We start from the raw sequence: 15015 nt of genomic DNA, 5'->3' as shown, positions 1-15015 counted from the left end.
TGAAAAACTGACAAAAATCACATAATTATAACATATAGTTACAACAGTGCAAAGCAATACTGTAATTTGATAAGAACAGACCATGGGCACGGTAAAAAGTCTCAAAGTCTCTCGGAAGTCCCATCATCTCATGCAGACGGTGAACCTCCAGCGCCGCAAACTTGCCGATGCAGCATCCTGGAAGCATCCGACCACAGCCGACTCCGAGTCCGTCCGAAAACTCCAAGCCTCCAACCAGCATTCCGACACCAAGCACCGAGCACCACCTCTGCCGAGCGCTTTGACCCGGCCCCAGCAACAGGCAACAGGCAAAGCCGAGGATTTGGGGCCTTCCCCTCTGGAGATTCTTGATCGCACAGTAGCAGCGGCAGCGAAGCAGGCATTTCAGAAGTTTCTCCAGGTGTTCCTCTGTGCTTCTCACAGCTGTCTCCATCAAATCAGGATTGTGCACGGCCCCCTAGTTAACACATACGATATCATTCGGAATGGCCGCACGCGCTGCATCGCACCGCCATCTCCTTCTCCCTCCCTATATATAGATGTACAGCAGAGAGCATTGTGACTGCATTACAACCTGACACAGAGGCTCCAATGCATAGTATCACACAAGGCTGCAGAGGACTGTAGACTCAGCCAGTTCCATTATGGGCACAACCCTCCCCACATTTGAAGACAGTATCAAGAAAGCATTATCCATCATTAAGGACCCTCATTATCTGAGACATACCATTTCTCAATACTACCATCAGGGAGGAGGTACATGAGACTTAAGACCCATATGCAATGATCCAGGAACAGTTTCTTCCACAGAATCACATTTCGGAATGGTTCATGAACGCATGAACTCTATTTTTGGCATGACATATTTATTTTGTAATTTATGGTAATTTTCTATCTTTGAACTGTACTGTTACAGAAAAATAATAAATTTCATCTCACATAAGACAATGATAATAAGCTTAATTCTGAATATCAATCTTCTGGTTCATTACTAATTTTCACAACTTTGTTCCACTGTTTTCAGTTTGATGCCATCCATCAGTCAGCACAGATGAATTATCATTCTTATGAAGTACTCACTTTGTTAAAATTTACAAGATCTCCGTAAATGTCTGTCAATGCTGAACCATTTTACCTTTAATCTATTTTCAGAAGCACAGAGATTCAGCAGATGCTGGAATCTGAAGCAACGCTGGAGGAACTCAGCAAGTCTCACAGCATTTATAGAGGAGAATAAACAGACTACCTCAATGTCGAGCGCGGAACTCCTTTATTGAGCACCTTCGCTCTGTCATCCACAAAAGGTGGGATTTTCCTGTAGCCACCCATCTCAATATGTCAGGCCATAACCCTCTAAACTACCACAATGATTCCACACTCAGGTTGAAGGAGCAACACCTCATATTCAGTCTGGGTAGCCTTCAACCTGAAGGCATGATTAACATTTCTCTGACTTCAGGTAATTCACTCCCTCTCACTCCTTTTCCATTCCCTATTCTGATTTCCCCTTTCACCCTTCCGCTTCTCCTTACCTGCCCATCAGACCACAAGACCATAGGATATAGGAGCAGAATTAGGATATTTGGCCCATCCAGTCTGCTCTGCCATTTCATCATGGCTGATCTAATTTTCCTCTCAGCCCCAATCTCCTGCCTTCTCCCCATATCCCTTCATGCCCTGACCAATCAAAAATCTATCAACTCTGCCACAGGCAGGTGTGGAGGCCAAGTCATTATGTAAATTTAAGGTAAAGAATCCCACAGATTCACCATTCTCTGGCTAAAGAACTTCCTCCTCATCTCCGTTCTAAAAAGACACGCCTCCATTCTGAAGCTGTGTCTTCTAGTCTTAGACTCTCCCACCATAGGAAGCATCCTCTCCATATCCACTCTATCAAGGCCTTTCACCATTCAATAGGTTTCAATGAAGTCATCCCTCATTCTTCTGAATTCTAGTGAATACAGGCCCGGAGCCACCAGACACTCTTCATCTGACAAGACATTCAATCCTGGTATCATTTTCGTGAACCTCCTTTAAACCCTCTCCAGGTTCAGCACATCCTTTCTAAGATAAGGGGCCCAACCCTGCTCACAATACTCCCAAGTGAGGCCTCATAAGTGATTTATCAAATTTCATCATTACATCCTTGCTTTCATATTTTAGTCCCCTTGAAATGAATGCTAACATCACATTTGCCTTCCTCACCATAATCTCAACCTGCAAATTAACCTTGGGGAATCCTGCACAAGGATTTCTAAGTCCCTTTGAGCCTCAGTGTTTTGTGTTTTCTCTCCATTTAGAAAATAGTCAACCCTTTCATTTCTTCTACCAAAATGCATGACCATACACTTCCCGACACAATTCCATCTGCCAATGCTTTGTCCATTCTCCTAATCCAAGTCCTGTTGTAGCCTCACTACTTCCTCAAAACTACCTGATCCTCCACCTATTTTCATATTGTCTGCAAACTTTGCAACAAAGCCTTCAATTCCATCATCCATCATTGACATCTGGAGACCCTACTCCTTTCCTTTCTTCCATGGCCATTCACTCCTGTTAGATTTTATTCCTCAGCCCTTTATCTCTTCCAGCCATCACTTCCCACCTTCTTACTTTATTCCCCCTCCCCTGGTCTCACTCATCACCAGCCAGCTTGTACTCCCTCCCCTCCCCGACCCCCCACCCTGACCCCGGCTGTCCTATTCTGGATCCTGCTTCCTTCCTTTCTGGTATTGAAGGAGGATCTCGGCCTGAAATGTCAACCGTTTATTCCTCTTCATAGATGCTGTCTGACTTGCTGAGTGACTTCAGCACTTTGTTCATCTATCTTCAGAATGCACTTTTAACCAACTCTGTATTCCAAATATCAAAGTTTAGGATACAATGAATAAACTCTTCTCAGGCTTCCAGCCAGGTACAGATTATCAATTATAACCGACATTTCAATGACAAACTCTGCCATCTTCATCAGGGATGATGTCTGGGCATGTCTAGTCCAGTGGTATTTATACCCCCCGGAGTCAATCCCACCTGATTGGATGAAGACTAACCAATCAGGTTTCCATTCTCCCACCTTGCCTACTATTGAATTCCAGTTCTTACTTACAGTGAGACCTTCGTCTTTGTTAGAATTCTTTTCCTCTAGTTTTAGTTCAATGGCTTCCTTTACCAGGTATTTCCAAAAGCCACTGGCATGGCACAGTAGTTTGGTGGCATCGAAGTCAATCCCATGGCCATTACGAATACTCATATCACCAATTTTTCTGGGTAACCCAAATGGATAAACCTCCTGTGTTCCATGACGCCAGAGAAACCAGGAAGCCCAACCACAAGGATTACCGCCTGTCTTCCCTATATTTCCAGTTTCTGGAAGGGTTGCCAGGATCCTGAAAAAATACTGGATTAGTACCATTCACAAACCCGTAAGGAAGCCCAAATCACAGCTTTTGCGGGTCAACGATGACCTGGGACTCAGGCTGTCTGACATTTACAGGATTCCCTGTGAATGTGGAGCAGTGTATATCTGCCAGACCACATGCATAGTGGAAACCCGCATCAAGGAGCACAGGAGGTGTTACTTCAGTTACCCAGAGAAATCAGTGGTAGCAGAACATTGTATTCACAACGGCCATAGGATTGACTTAATCGGCAGAAAACTACTGCACTGCGCCAATGGCATTTCGGCCTGCCTAGGGATAGAAGTCACTGAAATAAAAATAAAACTATGGAGGAAAAGAACTTTAACAAAGACTAAGGTCTTGCTCTAAGTAAGAACTGCAATTCAATTGTAAGCATGGTGGGAGAGCGAAAACCTGATTGAATGCGGACTAACCAATCAGGAGGAACGGACTACAGGAAGTACAAATACCACTGGACTAGACATGCCCAGGCTTCATCCCTGATGAGGATGGTAGAGCTTGTTGTCGAAACATCAGTTGTGATTGATTCTTTACCTGGCTGGAAGCCTGAGAAGAGTTTATACATCATATACGCCAGGAAAGTACAAACAACAGGAATTCTGCAGATGCTGGAAATTCAAGCAACACACATAAAAGTTGCTGGTGAACGCAGCAGGCCAGGCAGCATCTCTAGGAAGAGGTGCAGTCGACGTTTCAGGCCTGAAACGTCGACTGCACCTCTTCCTAGAGATGCTGCCTGGCCTGCTGCGTTCACCAGCAACTTTTAGGAAAGTACAAGATCCTTTTTAGGATACCAGTTTCAAAAGTTTCTCATTCTCAAATTGAATGTGTATTTCCCATGTTCTTGTCACTTTTCCTCAATGGATCCATTACACAGATTATTATTATTTAATCCTAGCCCCACTACATATGAGCAGATCTAAAACAGCTTGGTCCCTAAATTGGTTTCACAATATAGTCTTCTACAAATATATTCCCAAACTCTTCTCCAATATCATCCTCACTTCATGGCCCAATTAACAAAATTAAAGTGGCCTTACAATTTGTTTTACCTCTTACAAACTCAGATCATTTATGGATACTGTCTTACAGCGTTTCTGTTGTTCGACACTATAAACTATTCCACACAGTATCTTTTAATTTCTTGCTTACATCCAGACTGATGCTACATAATGATCTTCTGAGTTAGTTATTTCTCACTACTGTGGTTACCATATTCTATTAACAGAGCAACAACCCATCCCCTTTTCCCTCTGTAAATCTCTCCAAACTATCATTGTATTCAGTTCCCAGGTTCACAACTATATCACAACATAAAACATAGAAATTTACAGCACATTATAGGCCCTTCAGCCCACAATGATGTGCCAACCACGTAACCTACTCTAGAAATTGCCTAGAATTACCCTGCCACATAGCCCTCTATTCTTCTAAGCTCCATGTACCTACCCAAGAGGCTCTTAAAAGACCCTTTTGTATCCACTTCCACAACTGCCGCTGGCAGTTCATTCTGAACACCCACTACTCTGTGTGTGTGTGAAAAACTTACCCCTGACATCCCATTTCCAAGCACCTTAAAACTATACACCCTCATGTTAGCCATTTCAGCCCTGGAAGAAAAGCCTCTGACTATCCACACGATCAACACCCCTCATTATCTTATACACCTCTATCAGGTCACCTCTATCCTCCGTCACTCCAAGGAGAAAAGGCCAAGTTCACTCAACCTATTCTCATAAGGTACACCCTCCAATCCAGGCAACACCCTTGTAAATCTCCTCTGCACTCTCTCTATAGTATCCACATACTTCCTGTAGTGAGGTGACCAGAACTGAACACTGTACTCTAAGGGGGGGGTCTGACTACTACTACTATGTCCACTCAGGCTTAGGGGTCTGACCAAGGTCTTATATAGCTGTAACATTACCTCACAGCTATTGAACTCAATCCCACAGTTGATAAATGTCAACACACCCATATGCCTTTTTAATAACACTGTCAACCTGCGCAACAGCTTTAAGTGTCTCACCATTAATATTATATTCTATCTTCAAATTTGACGTACCAAAATGAACCACTTCACACTTATCTGGGTTGAAGTCCATCTGCCGCTTCTCAGCCCAGTTCTGCAAGCTACCAATGCCCTGCTGTAACCTCTGACAACCCTCCACACTATCCACAACACCCTCAACCCTTCTGTCATCAGCAAACTTACTAACCCACCCTTCTACTTCTTCACCCAGGTCATTTATAAAAATCGCAAATAAGAGGGGTCCCAGAACAGATTCCTGCAGAACACCACTAGTCACAACATGGCTATCATATCTCACACACATATCAATTTGTGCTACCTATTCATCTACCTTGTCATAAATGCAACATGCCAAAAGTCTTTGGCACATGTAAAAAAAATTCTGTAAAGCAAAGATGTTTTCAAAAGTAATGAAAAGTTTTTAAATATCAAAAAAAACTATAAAGAGCAGTAAATAGTAAAAAACTAAATCAAATCAATATTTGGTGTGACCTCACTTTGCCTTTAAAACTGCATCAATTCTCTTAAGTACACTGCCGTGCAGTTTGAAGAAGATAATCAGCCAGTAGGTTGTTCCAAACATCTTGGAGAACTTGCCACAGTTCTTCTATAGACTTCCGTTGTCTCACTTGCTTCTGTCTCTCCAGACAGCCTTGATGAAGTTGAGATCAGGGCTTTGTGGAGGACATCCCATCTGCTGCAGACTCCTTGCTCTTCTTTTCATTTAAAAGAGTTCATTATGACCTTGGCTGAGTATTTGGGGTCATTGTCCTGCTGCAAGATGAAGTTGGGACTGATCGGATGACATCTCCTGCCCCCTAGTATTGCATGCTCCCTCACCAGTGAGGATTCCATTAAGTCTGACCAGATCACCAACTCCATTTGCAGAAATGTGGCCCCAAACCTCCGGAGAACCTCCGCTGTGCTTCACTGTTGGCTGTGGACACTCATCCATGTAGCACTCTCTAGTTCTTCTATGAACAAACTGCCTCCTGTTTAAGCCAAATTTTGACTTGTCAGTCCAGAGCACTTGCTGTCATTGTTCAGCATCCCAGTCCTTGTGTTTTTGTGGTTAGATGAGTCTCTTGGCTTTGATCCACTTTGAAGGAATGGCTTTTTGGCAGCAACTCTTCCATGAATACCACTTCTGACAAGACTTCTCCAGACTGCACAGGGATGTACTTGGGTTCCAGTGGTTTCTGTGTATTCAGAGCTGATAGCAGTGCAGGACACCTTCTGAATTAGAAGGGATGTAGGTTTAATGTATTGTTGGTCTCCTGCTGCACTCAGTTTCCACGGCCAACCACTATGCTTCTGCTCTGTAACCTTACCTGTTTTTTATTTGTGATTCTTCAGAAGAGCTTGGACAACCAATCTTGAAATTCCTGTCTGTCGTGAAATTTCTGCTTGGTAGAGACCTTGCACATAAAGACTGGCAACTTTGCTCGATTTTGCCATGGTGTAAGAAATTATAATTTGAAGGTTAAACTGTCACATCTGCCACACGGTCACCTTTTAGTTTGGTTGTCCTTCACCCAGTTTGATTCCTTCTACACCTGCTTCTGTTACAGTTAGTCAGCATAGTTCATTCAATATTATGTCATTGATCTATCTGTTACCTTTGTTTAACCATGCAATGTGCTGTATACCTACAAAAGAATCAAGTTGTTTTTCATTTGAAAAGTGGTCTGTTACTTAATATATTACGTTCTTAAACAAAATACAAAAATTTTTCCGTAACATTTAAGTTTCTTTTGAAAATGAACGTTTGGAAATCTAAAATTTGCACTTTTCCACTTACACTAATGCAGAAGACAAAAAAATAAACATCTAAAACAAAATTTACATAAAAAATCTAGGGTGCTTAAGAGTTTTGCACAGTACCTTTTGTTTTTAAACCACGTTTCTACATTATATTTCTAATTGCAAGTGAACTCTTATGTCACCAGTTCCAACCCATCAGGTTATCATTACTCACTTTGCTCCCATGCCATCCTTTCTAAAATTTCCTTCATCCTTACTACAACCTTAATTGTGACATCTGCCAACACTTCAGTGCTAGTCTGACTTTAACTAAAAGACGTCCTAAGGGAAGCACTCCCTTTCTCTTGTACTGGTGCCCATACCCCATGAATTCAAAGCATGTAAAACTAAAATATGAAACCTTGCAAACATTCAGCATCCAGGGAAAGAAAAACAGAGTTAACATTAAATTGAAGGCCTATTGTCTGTTTCTTATTAATCCACAGAATGCAAGACCTACTTCCAGGATTTAATATTCAATTCAGATTTCCTGCATAAGCAGTTATTTCCAATTGAATCCATTACTATTATACTGATGTTGGAATAAAGCATTCAGCTTGTACCTTATTAACCCCATCCTAACTTGCAAACACTTCAGGCAATAATTGAAAGATCATTGTGACTTTGCCCTTTAAACCCTCAAACTCTGGTCTGCAGGAAGCAGAGTTAGGTCTCAGAAGTGGCTTTTTCGGTGTTAACCCAAGGAAGAGATCCGAATAAAGAAAATTACAAGTATGCATTTAAACCTTAAAAATATATTCCATAAAATCAGTTACAAATCCTAAGCAGACATGCAAAATCAATTTCTAAACAACAATGCTCACAAATATGGGCTTATTTTATACAAATCAGGTTGTAATTCTCAGAAATACAATAAATAAAAATTGCTAGTACCTTAAGATGCTGATGCATGCAATAACGGCAAACACGCCGTTTAATCTCCTTGGTAATGTGACTTGAGAAAGGGATAAATCCACATTTAGGCTGAAAATAAAATGAGAACTAAATAAACACAAAGGGAGATCAACTAAGGTGATTGATATCCAATTAAAATATAGATGCATTAGAAATGGAATTACTCAAGGCTGCAAGAGTACACCATGTCCTACTTGAAAAAAATAAAATGACATGTCACAAAAGAAAGAAGCCAAATGAGAAAATTCAACACTATAAAATGTAGAAAGCAAATATTTCCTACTACCATGTGTAGCTATACTGAATTTATCAGGTATAACATTAATATTTTTGATGGGATTGCCTTAATGGAATCATAAGTAATGCCAAACTTAATGATTAACTTTAGCAAGTCCTTCAGATCTGTCTTACTTGTGAAGCCTGCATTTATTATGCATTGCAAAGTACCATGAAGTGGTGACAGACATTTTCTTGAAGCACATCTGTCTAGGTGGTTAAAGTGCTCCACGTGGGTTGCAAGTTAAGCATCTAGGCAGATCACACTCTAGTGACTAGTGGGGTACCTCAAGGCTCAGTGCTGGGCAGTGACTCGTGGGGTACCGCAAGGCTCAGTGCTGGCACCCCAGTTGTTTACAATATATATTAATGACTTAGATGAGGGAATTAAATGCAGCATCTCCAAGTTTGCGGATGACACGAAGCTGGGCGGCAGTGTTAGCTGTGAGGAGGATGCTAAGAGGATGCAGGGTAATTTGGACAGGTTAGGTGAGTGGGCAAATTCATGGCAGATGCAATTTAATGTGGATAAATGTGAGGTTATCCACTTTGGTGGCAAAAACAGGAAAACAGAGGGTGTCATTATACACCAGTCATTGAAAGTGGGCATGCAGGTACAACAGGCGGTGAAAAAGGCGAATGGTATGCTGGCATTTATAGCGAGAGGATTCAAGTACAGGAGCAGGGAGGTACTACTGCAGTTGTACAAGGCCTTGGTGAGACCACACCTGGAGTATTGTGTGCAGTTTTGGTCCCCTAATCTGAGGAAAGACATCCTTGCCATAGAGGGAGTACAAAGAAGGTTTACCAGATTGATTCCTGGGATGGCAGGACTTTCATATGAAGAAAGATTGGATGAACTGGGCTTGTACTCGTTGGAATTTAGAAGATTGAGGGGGGAATCTGATTGAAACGTATAAAATCCTAAAGGGATTGGACAGGCTAGATGCAGGAAGATTGTTCCCGATGTTGGGAAAAGTCCAGAACGAAGGGTCACAGTTTGAGGGTAAAGGGGAAGCCTTTTAGGACCGAGATGAGGAAAATCTTCTTCACACAGAGAGTGGTGAATCTGTGGAATTCTCTGCCACAGGAAACAATTGAGGTCAGTTCATTGGCTATATTTAAGAGGGAGTTAGATATGGCCCTTGTGGCTAAAGGGATCAGGGGGTATGGAGGGAAGGCTGGTACAGGGTTCTGAGTTGGATGATCAGCTATGATCATACTGAATGGCGATGCAGGCTCGAAGGGCCGAATAGCCTATCCTGCACCTATTTTCTATGTTTCTATGTTTCTATCCAGTTAAGATTTGATTAACCTTATGACAGCCCTCAGAAATAACATTTTTTTTAAAGTAACTATGTCCACAAAGTTCACTGAAAGTAACTACAACATATAATTCGTGCAAATCATCTCAAGAATAACTTGGATATAACTGACAAAAAGTCACATTCTTCTTGAATGTAACTTTTTAAAAAATATTTTAACATATCAATTAAACAAATTATTTATAGGTAAAATTTCTAAAATTACTATTTCTTAGTGGGAACAGAGGAAAGATATAACAGATTCTTGAACATTTAAATCTATAAGAGTATTAATATCCCAATAAAAATTATTCTGGTAATTCTGGCAATTACCTTAATTTCTATACAGAGGGGAGGTCGTTTTTCTATGTGATGGGAAGTTTGGAACTTAGTGAGATCCGGAAGGCATAATGTGTATCCACTGAAGACATCCATTACTTTATTGCAACGTGATCCTGTAGAGTAAAATTAAGATGCATTTCAAATTACCTATTAATATCTAAAATTATAACTTGATTTGAAAAAAGACAGATGCCAAATTCAAAATTAGTTTCTGAGTGTTGATAACAGTTCATAAATAAATCCTGTGGTCATTGATAGAACTTTTAGAAGATAAGAACATAAGCAGCAGGAGTAGGCCATCAGGCCCATCGAGCGTGCTCCGCCATTCAATAAGATCATGGCTGATCTGATCATTGACTCAGCTCCACCTAATATCCAACATTGTCTTAAACCTATTTACTGAGGTAGCCTCCACTGCTTCATTGGGCAGAGAATTCCACAGAGTCACCACTCTCTGGGAGCGTTCCTCCTTTGGGAATTTACTCCCCTGAATCTTGAAGCCATGTCTCTTAGTTCTCGTCTCACCAACCAGTGGAAACAACTTTCCTGCCTCTATCTTATTTATCCCTTTCATAAATTTTGTGTTTCAACAAGATCTCCTCTCATCCTTCTGAATTCCAACGAGTACAGTCTCAGACGACTCAATCTCTCCTCATAATCTAATCCACTCATCTCTGGAATCAACCTGGTGAACCTCCTCTGCACCCCCGCCAAAGCCAGTATATCCTTCCTCTAGCACACAGTTCTCCAGATGTGATCTTACCAGTACCCTTGCAGCATAACCTCCCTGCTCTTAAGTTCAATTCCTACAGCAATGAAGGCCGATATTCCATCTGCCTTCTTGATAGCCTGCTGCATTTGCAAACCAACCTTTTGCGATTCATGCACAGGCACTCCCAAGTCCCTCTGCACAGCAGCATGCTACAATCTTTTACCATTTAAACAATAATCCGACCAGCTATTTTTTCTTCCAAAGTGGATGAACTCGCATTTACCAACATTGTACTCCATCTGCCAGACCCTAGCCCACTCACTTAACCCATCTAAATCTCTCTGCAGACCCTCTGTATCCTCTGCGCAATTTGCTTTCCCCCTCTTCCAGATCATTAATGTAGATCGTGAATAGTTGCTGGCCCAGCACCAACCCCTGCGGTACACTGCTCACTACTGACTGCCAAGCAGAGAAACACCCATGTATCCCAACTCTCTACTTTCTTTTGGTTAACCAATCCTCTATCCATGCTAATACATCACCCCCAACTCTATACATCCTTATCTTATCCGACACCTTCTGGAAATCCAAGTAAATAACGTCCATCTGTTCCCCTCTATCCACTGCGCTTGTTATATCCTCAAAGAACTCCAGCAAGTTTGTCAAACAGGACCTGCCTTTGCTGAATCCATACCGCATCTGCCTGATGGATCCATTTCTTTCCAGGTGTCTCACTATTTTTTCTTTAATGAAAACTTCAAGCATTTTGCCAACTGCAGATGTTGAATTAACTGGCCTATAATTACCTCCCACGTCTCACTGTTCCATAACACTTGTCAGTGCCCTGCCAGTCACTGTATAGATTCTAACATGTTTGAATGTCCAAAATGCATCACCTCACACTTATCCAAGTTGAAATCCATCTGCTCTAATGCTTTATGATCTAATCAGAACCTAGTTCTGAACTCTCATGGGAGAAAGGAAAAGAAAAACATGTTTTACATTACTGAGATATACTGAAGTGGAACCTAGAATCTGTACAGGTAAAACCTCTGCAGGGATAGAACAATCTCCATAAGTAGGAATGCTTTTGCCAAACGTAGTATGGAGATAAAAAGCAGAAAGTTGATTCATAGAGAAAAAAAACTGCAATTGGATGGGATAAAATGACAGTTTGAAAAGGCAAAGTAAACTACATTTAGAAAATAAAATATGTCTTTACTTAATGGTATGACAAAAATGCAAAGCATAGCAAGTAAGCTCAGCGCACTGACTGACAAAGAATTGGGCGTTTCAGTTATTACTTTATACTTTATTGTCACCAAACAATTGGTACTACAACATACAATTATCACAGCGATATCTGATTCTGTGCTTCACACTCCCTGGATTACAAATATTAAAAATATTAAAAATAGTTAAAATTAGTAAATATTAAAAATTTAAATTATAAATCATAAATAGAAAAATGGGAAGTAAGGTAGCGCAAAAAGACCGAGAGGCAGATCCGGATATTTGGAGGGTACGGCCCAGATCCGGGTCAGGATCCGTTCAGCAGTCTTATCACAGTTGGAAAGAAGCTGTTCCCAAATCTGGCCGTATGAGTCTTCAAGCTCCTGAACCTTCTCAAACATAGTTTAAAAGGCAACAAGACTAGAAGGTTAACACTACTGGGTTTTCAAACAAAAAAAGAAAGGAGGTTTAAAAAAGTAGAGGTAAGGCAATATTGACTTAAGAAATAATCACAGTTAAGAGTACAAGTTTATTTATTATCAACATACGTATACTGTATACAGCCTTTGAGATTCATCTCCTTACAGGCAGTCACAAAATAAAGAAACCCAATAAAAACCCATTAAAAAAAGACTGTCAAACACCCAATGTACAGAACAAAAATTGTGCATTGTAAGTAAATAATACTCAAAACCGAAGTTCACAAAAGTGAGTCCATAGCCACAAAGCCAGTTGTCACTGCATAACTGATGTTATAAAAGGTCACTAAATGAAAATCTGAGTTGAATCCACATATGAAAAAGGAGCAACATTGGAACAGTATTGTAGACTTTGCTCTTCTTTCACCCCAAGAACATTCAAATTCGTAGCAAAAGCAAGAGGGCAGTAATACAAGGAGTTTAAAGTACCCTAATATTAACTAGGATACACTCAGCATAAAAAAGGTATGGAAGGCACAGAGTTCTTCAACTGCTTTCAGGAGTAATTTTTTTTTAGCCAGAATGCAGCTTACACAGCCAGAGAGGGAGCAATTCTGGATTGAGTGTTTTTCTTTAAATTTTAGACTTATAAAAGGAACTAAAGTGATAATAATTGTTTGATTCAAAGAAGACATGAATAAAGAACAAAGGTAAAATAGGACCATTTTTCTTTTGAATCCAAATCCTTTGTAAGCAGTGAATTAAATCTCTGCTTTAAGAACCACCACCCCAGTTCCTTACTCATTTAACCATAACCATTGAAAACCTTATAGTATCTTATACACTTCATTAAAAGCCTTCTTGTCCTCTCGTTATAGTAGAACATCCATATAGAATATGGATAAGTCTGCAGCCAAAACACATTTGAGAAATTCAACACAACTTCCTGACTTTTATATTCTGCTTATTATAAAATCTTGGGATCCAAAATGCTTTAAAACCCTTTTATTTTCAGTCCTACTATCTTGAAAGATTTATGCTGATGCATTCGTAAAAAGTAGAGTGCCTTCTTGTACTTAAGTTGTACTACAAAGCACATTTCATCTCTTCTCATTTCTCCTACAAAAAGGAACCTCACTTATGCTCATTTAATTTAATTTGCCAGTCCAATCATTCTTCTAGCTTGTCTATTTTCCTGAAGTCTATTAATAACTCAAAGTTTACTGCACTTCAACATTTCACATCACCTCGAATTTTCAAAAACATTCATTTTTGCACAAAATCTGAGCTTTGAAGAACTGCAGTGTCTCTTCTTCCAGGCTTAAAAAGTAGATCAAGTAGAAAAGTAGATCAGGTGCTTTTCATGCTTAAACTAATTTTACATCCAGAATCCTGCTTTGTGCTTACCTTTATTAAAAAGTCTAATATATAGCATATTATCCAAGCTTCTCAAGTCCACACTCAGTAACCGCCAAATATTTGAAATCCATTTAACTATGTCCTTAGCAAATCTAGGTTGCCTCTCCTTTACTGACCCATTCCATCAAATCAGCATTTCATTAAGTTTAACAGAGAACCCATGTGAACCACACAAAATTTGATGTATTCTGGTCTCCAATTAGGATATTAGCATCAAAAATGATATGAACACATTTACATATTTGACATGAGTATTAGGAAGCAAGTTCAAATAGGAAGATGCTCTATTCTCCATTACAGAGATGGCAAAGACCTAAATGGGGATATTAAGATTATGGAAGTATTCTACTGCATGTACCCAAGTACATACACTAGTGTGGTTGTGCAAAACCACGCTGTTATAAAGATACTAATCACTGATTTACCAATAGGAAATTCACCAAAAAAAAAGTTTTACTTTGTATAGATGTATGAAAAGAAATCAAATTAGAACGGTTTGGATTTGCAGCACATTTTCAATATAATCCTATGCATTTGAGCAAACGCTCTTTTGTTATACATGGACACTCATAAGCCTTCACGTCTGACTAATTAGAAAAAAATACAAATTTATTTTTCTTGTCAAAGTTGGTAATCTCTCAATTACTCACAATGGCCACAAGGCATGTTTGGACTACTTAATTAATCTGCCTATATTTCTTCCTAGCTTTCCTCTCAACTGCACCATATATACAGTCTCCAAAAGTAATGCTTTATGCAAATCATGGATAAATATAATTTTAAAAAGCCAAGGTTCCAGTACAAATCTTAAGAACCACCACAGGAAACATTCTGCCAGTATTCAATCTTCATCTTAATACTCTGCTTGCCATCTTTCATGCTATTTCTAGTTCATGCCACCAATACTGCATAATAATGCATTTATTTCAAGGAAAATCATGTGGGATTACAGTGCCTAGTAAAAGTTTTCAGTCCTCAACCCTTTGTTCACATAAATGAATATTACAACCAGGAATTTTGATCAATTTAACTGAGTATTTTTATTTGTGAATCACATGTTCCTTTTTTCTCAGTCGAGTTCATAAACAGAAAATTGTAAAGCATAAAAAGCTAATAACTCAAAAACTGAAATGTCAGCAGC

At 39.9% G+C, this 15015-nt stretch overlaps 1 protein-coding gene across 2 annotated transcripts in view; it reads right to left on the bottom strand.

Annotated features, from left to right (window-relative positions):
• The window catches only part of ippk (inositol 1,3,4,5,6-pentakisphosphate 2-kinase), a 120446-nt gene that overhangs the window by 46326 nt on the left and 59105 nt on the right, over positions 1 to 15015 (bottom strand). For both annotated transcript variants that reach the window (XM_072280988.1, XM_072280989.1), the window contains 2 exons: positions 10083 to 10204; positions 8149 to 8238 (listed from right to left, as the gene is read on the bottom strand). In XM_072280988.1, the coding sequence (XP_072137089.1) occupies positions 8149 to 8238; positions 10083 to 10204 (212 nt within the window). The remainder of the gene's footprint in view (positions 1 to 8148; positions 8239 to 10082; positions 10205 to 15015) is intronic.

The sequence above is a fragment of the Mobula birostris genome, chromosome 16, assembly GCF_030028105.1.
Source record: "Mobula birostris isolate sMobBir1 chromosome 16, sMobBir1.hap1, whole genome shotgun sequence".
Classification (NCBI taxonomy): Eukaryota; Metazoa; Chordata; class Chondrichthyes; order Myliobatiformes; family Myliobatidae; genus Mobula; species Mobula birostris.
Note: the sequence above shows the minus strand (reverse complement) of the source record. Positions and strands in the feature narration are given on the sequence as shown.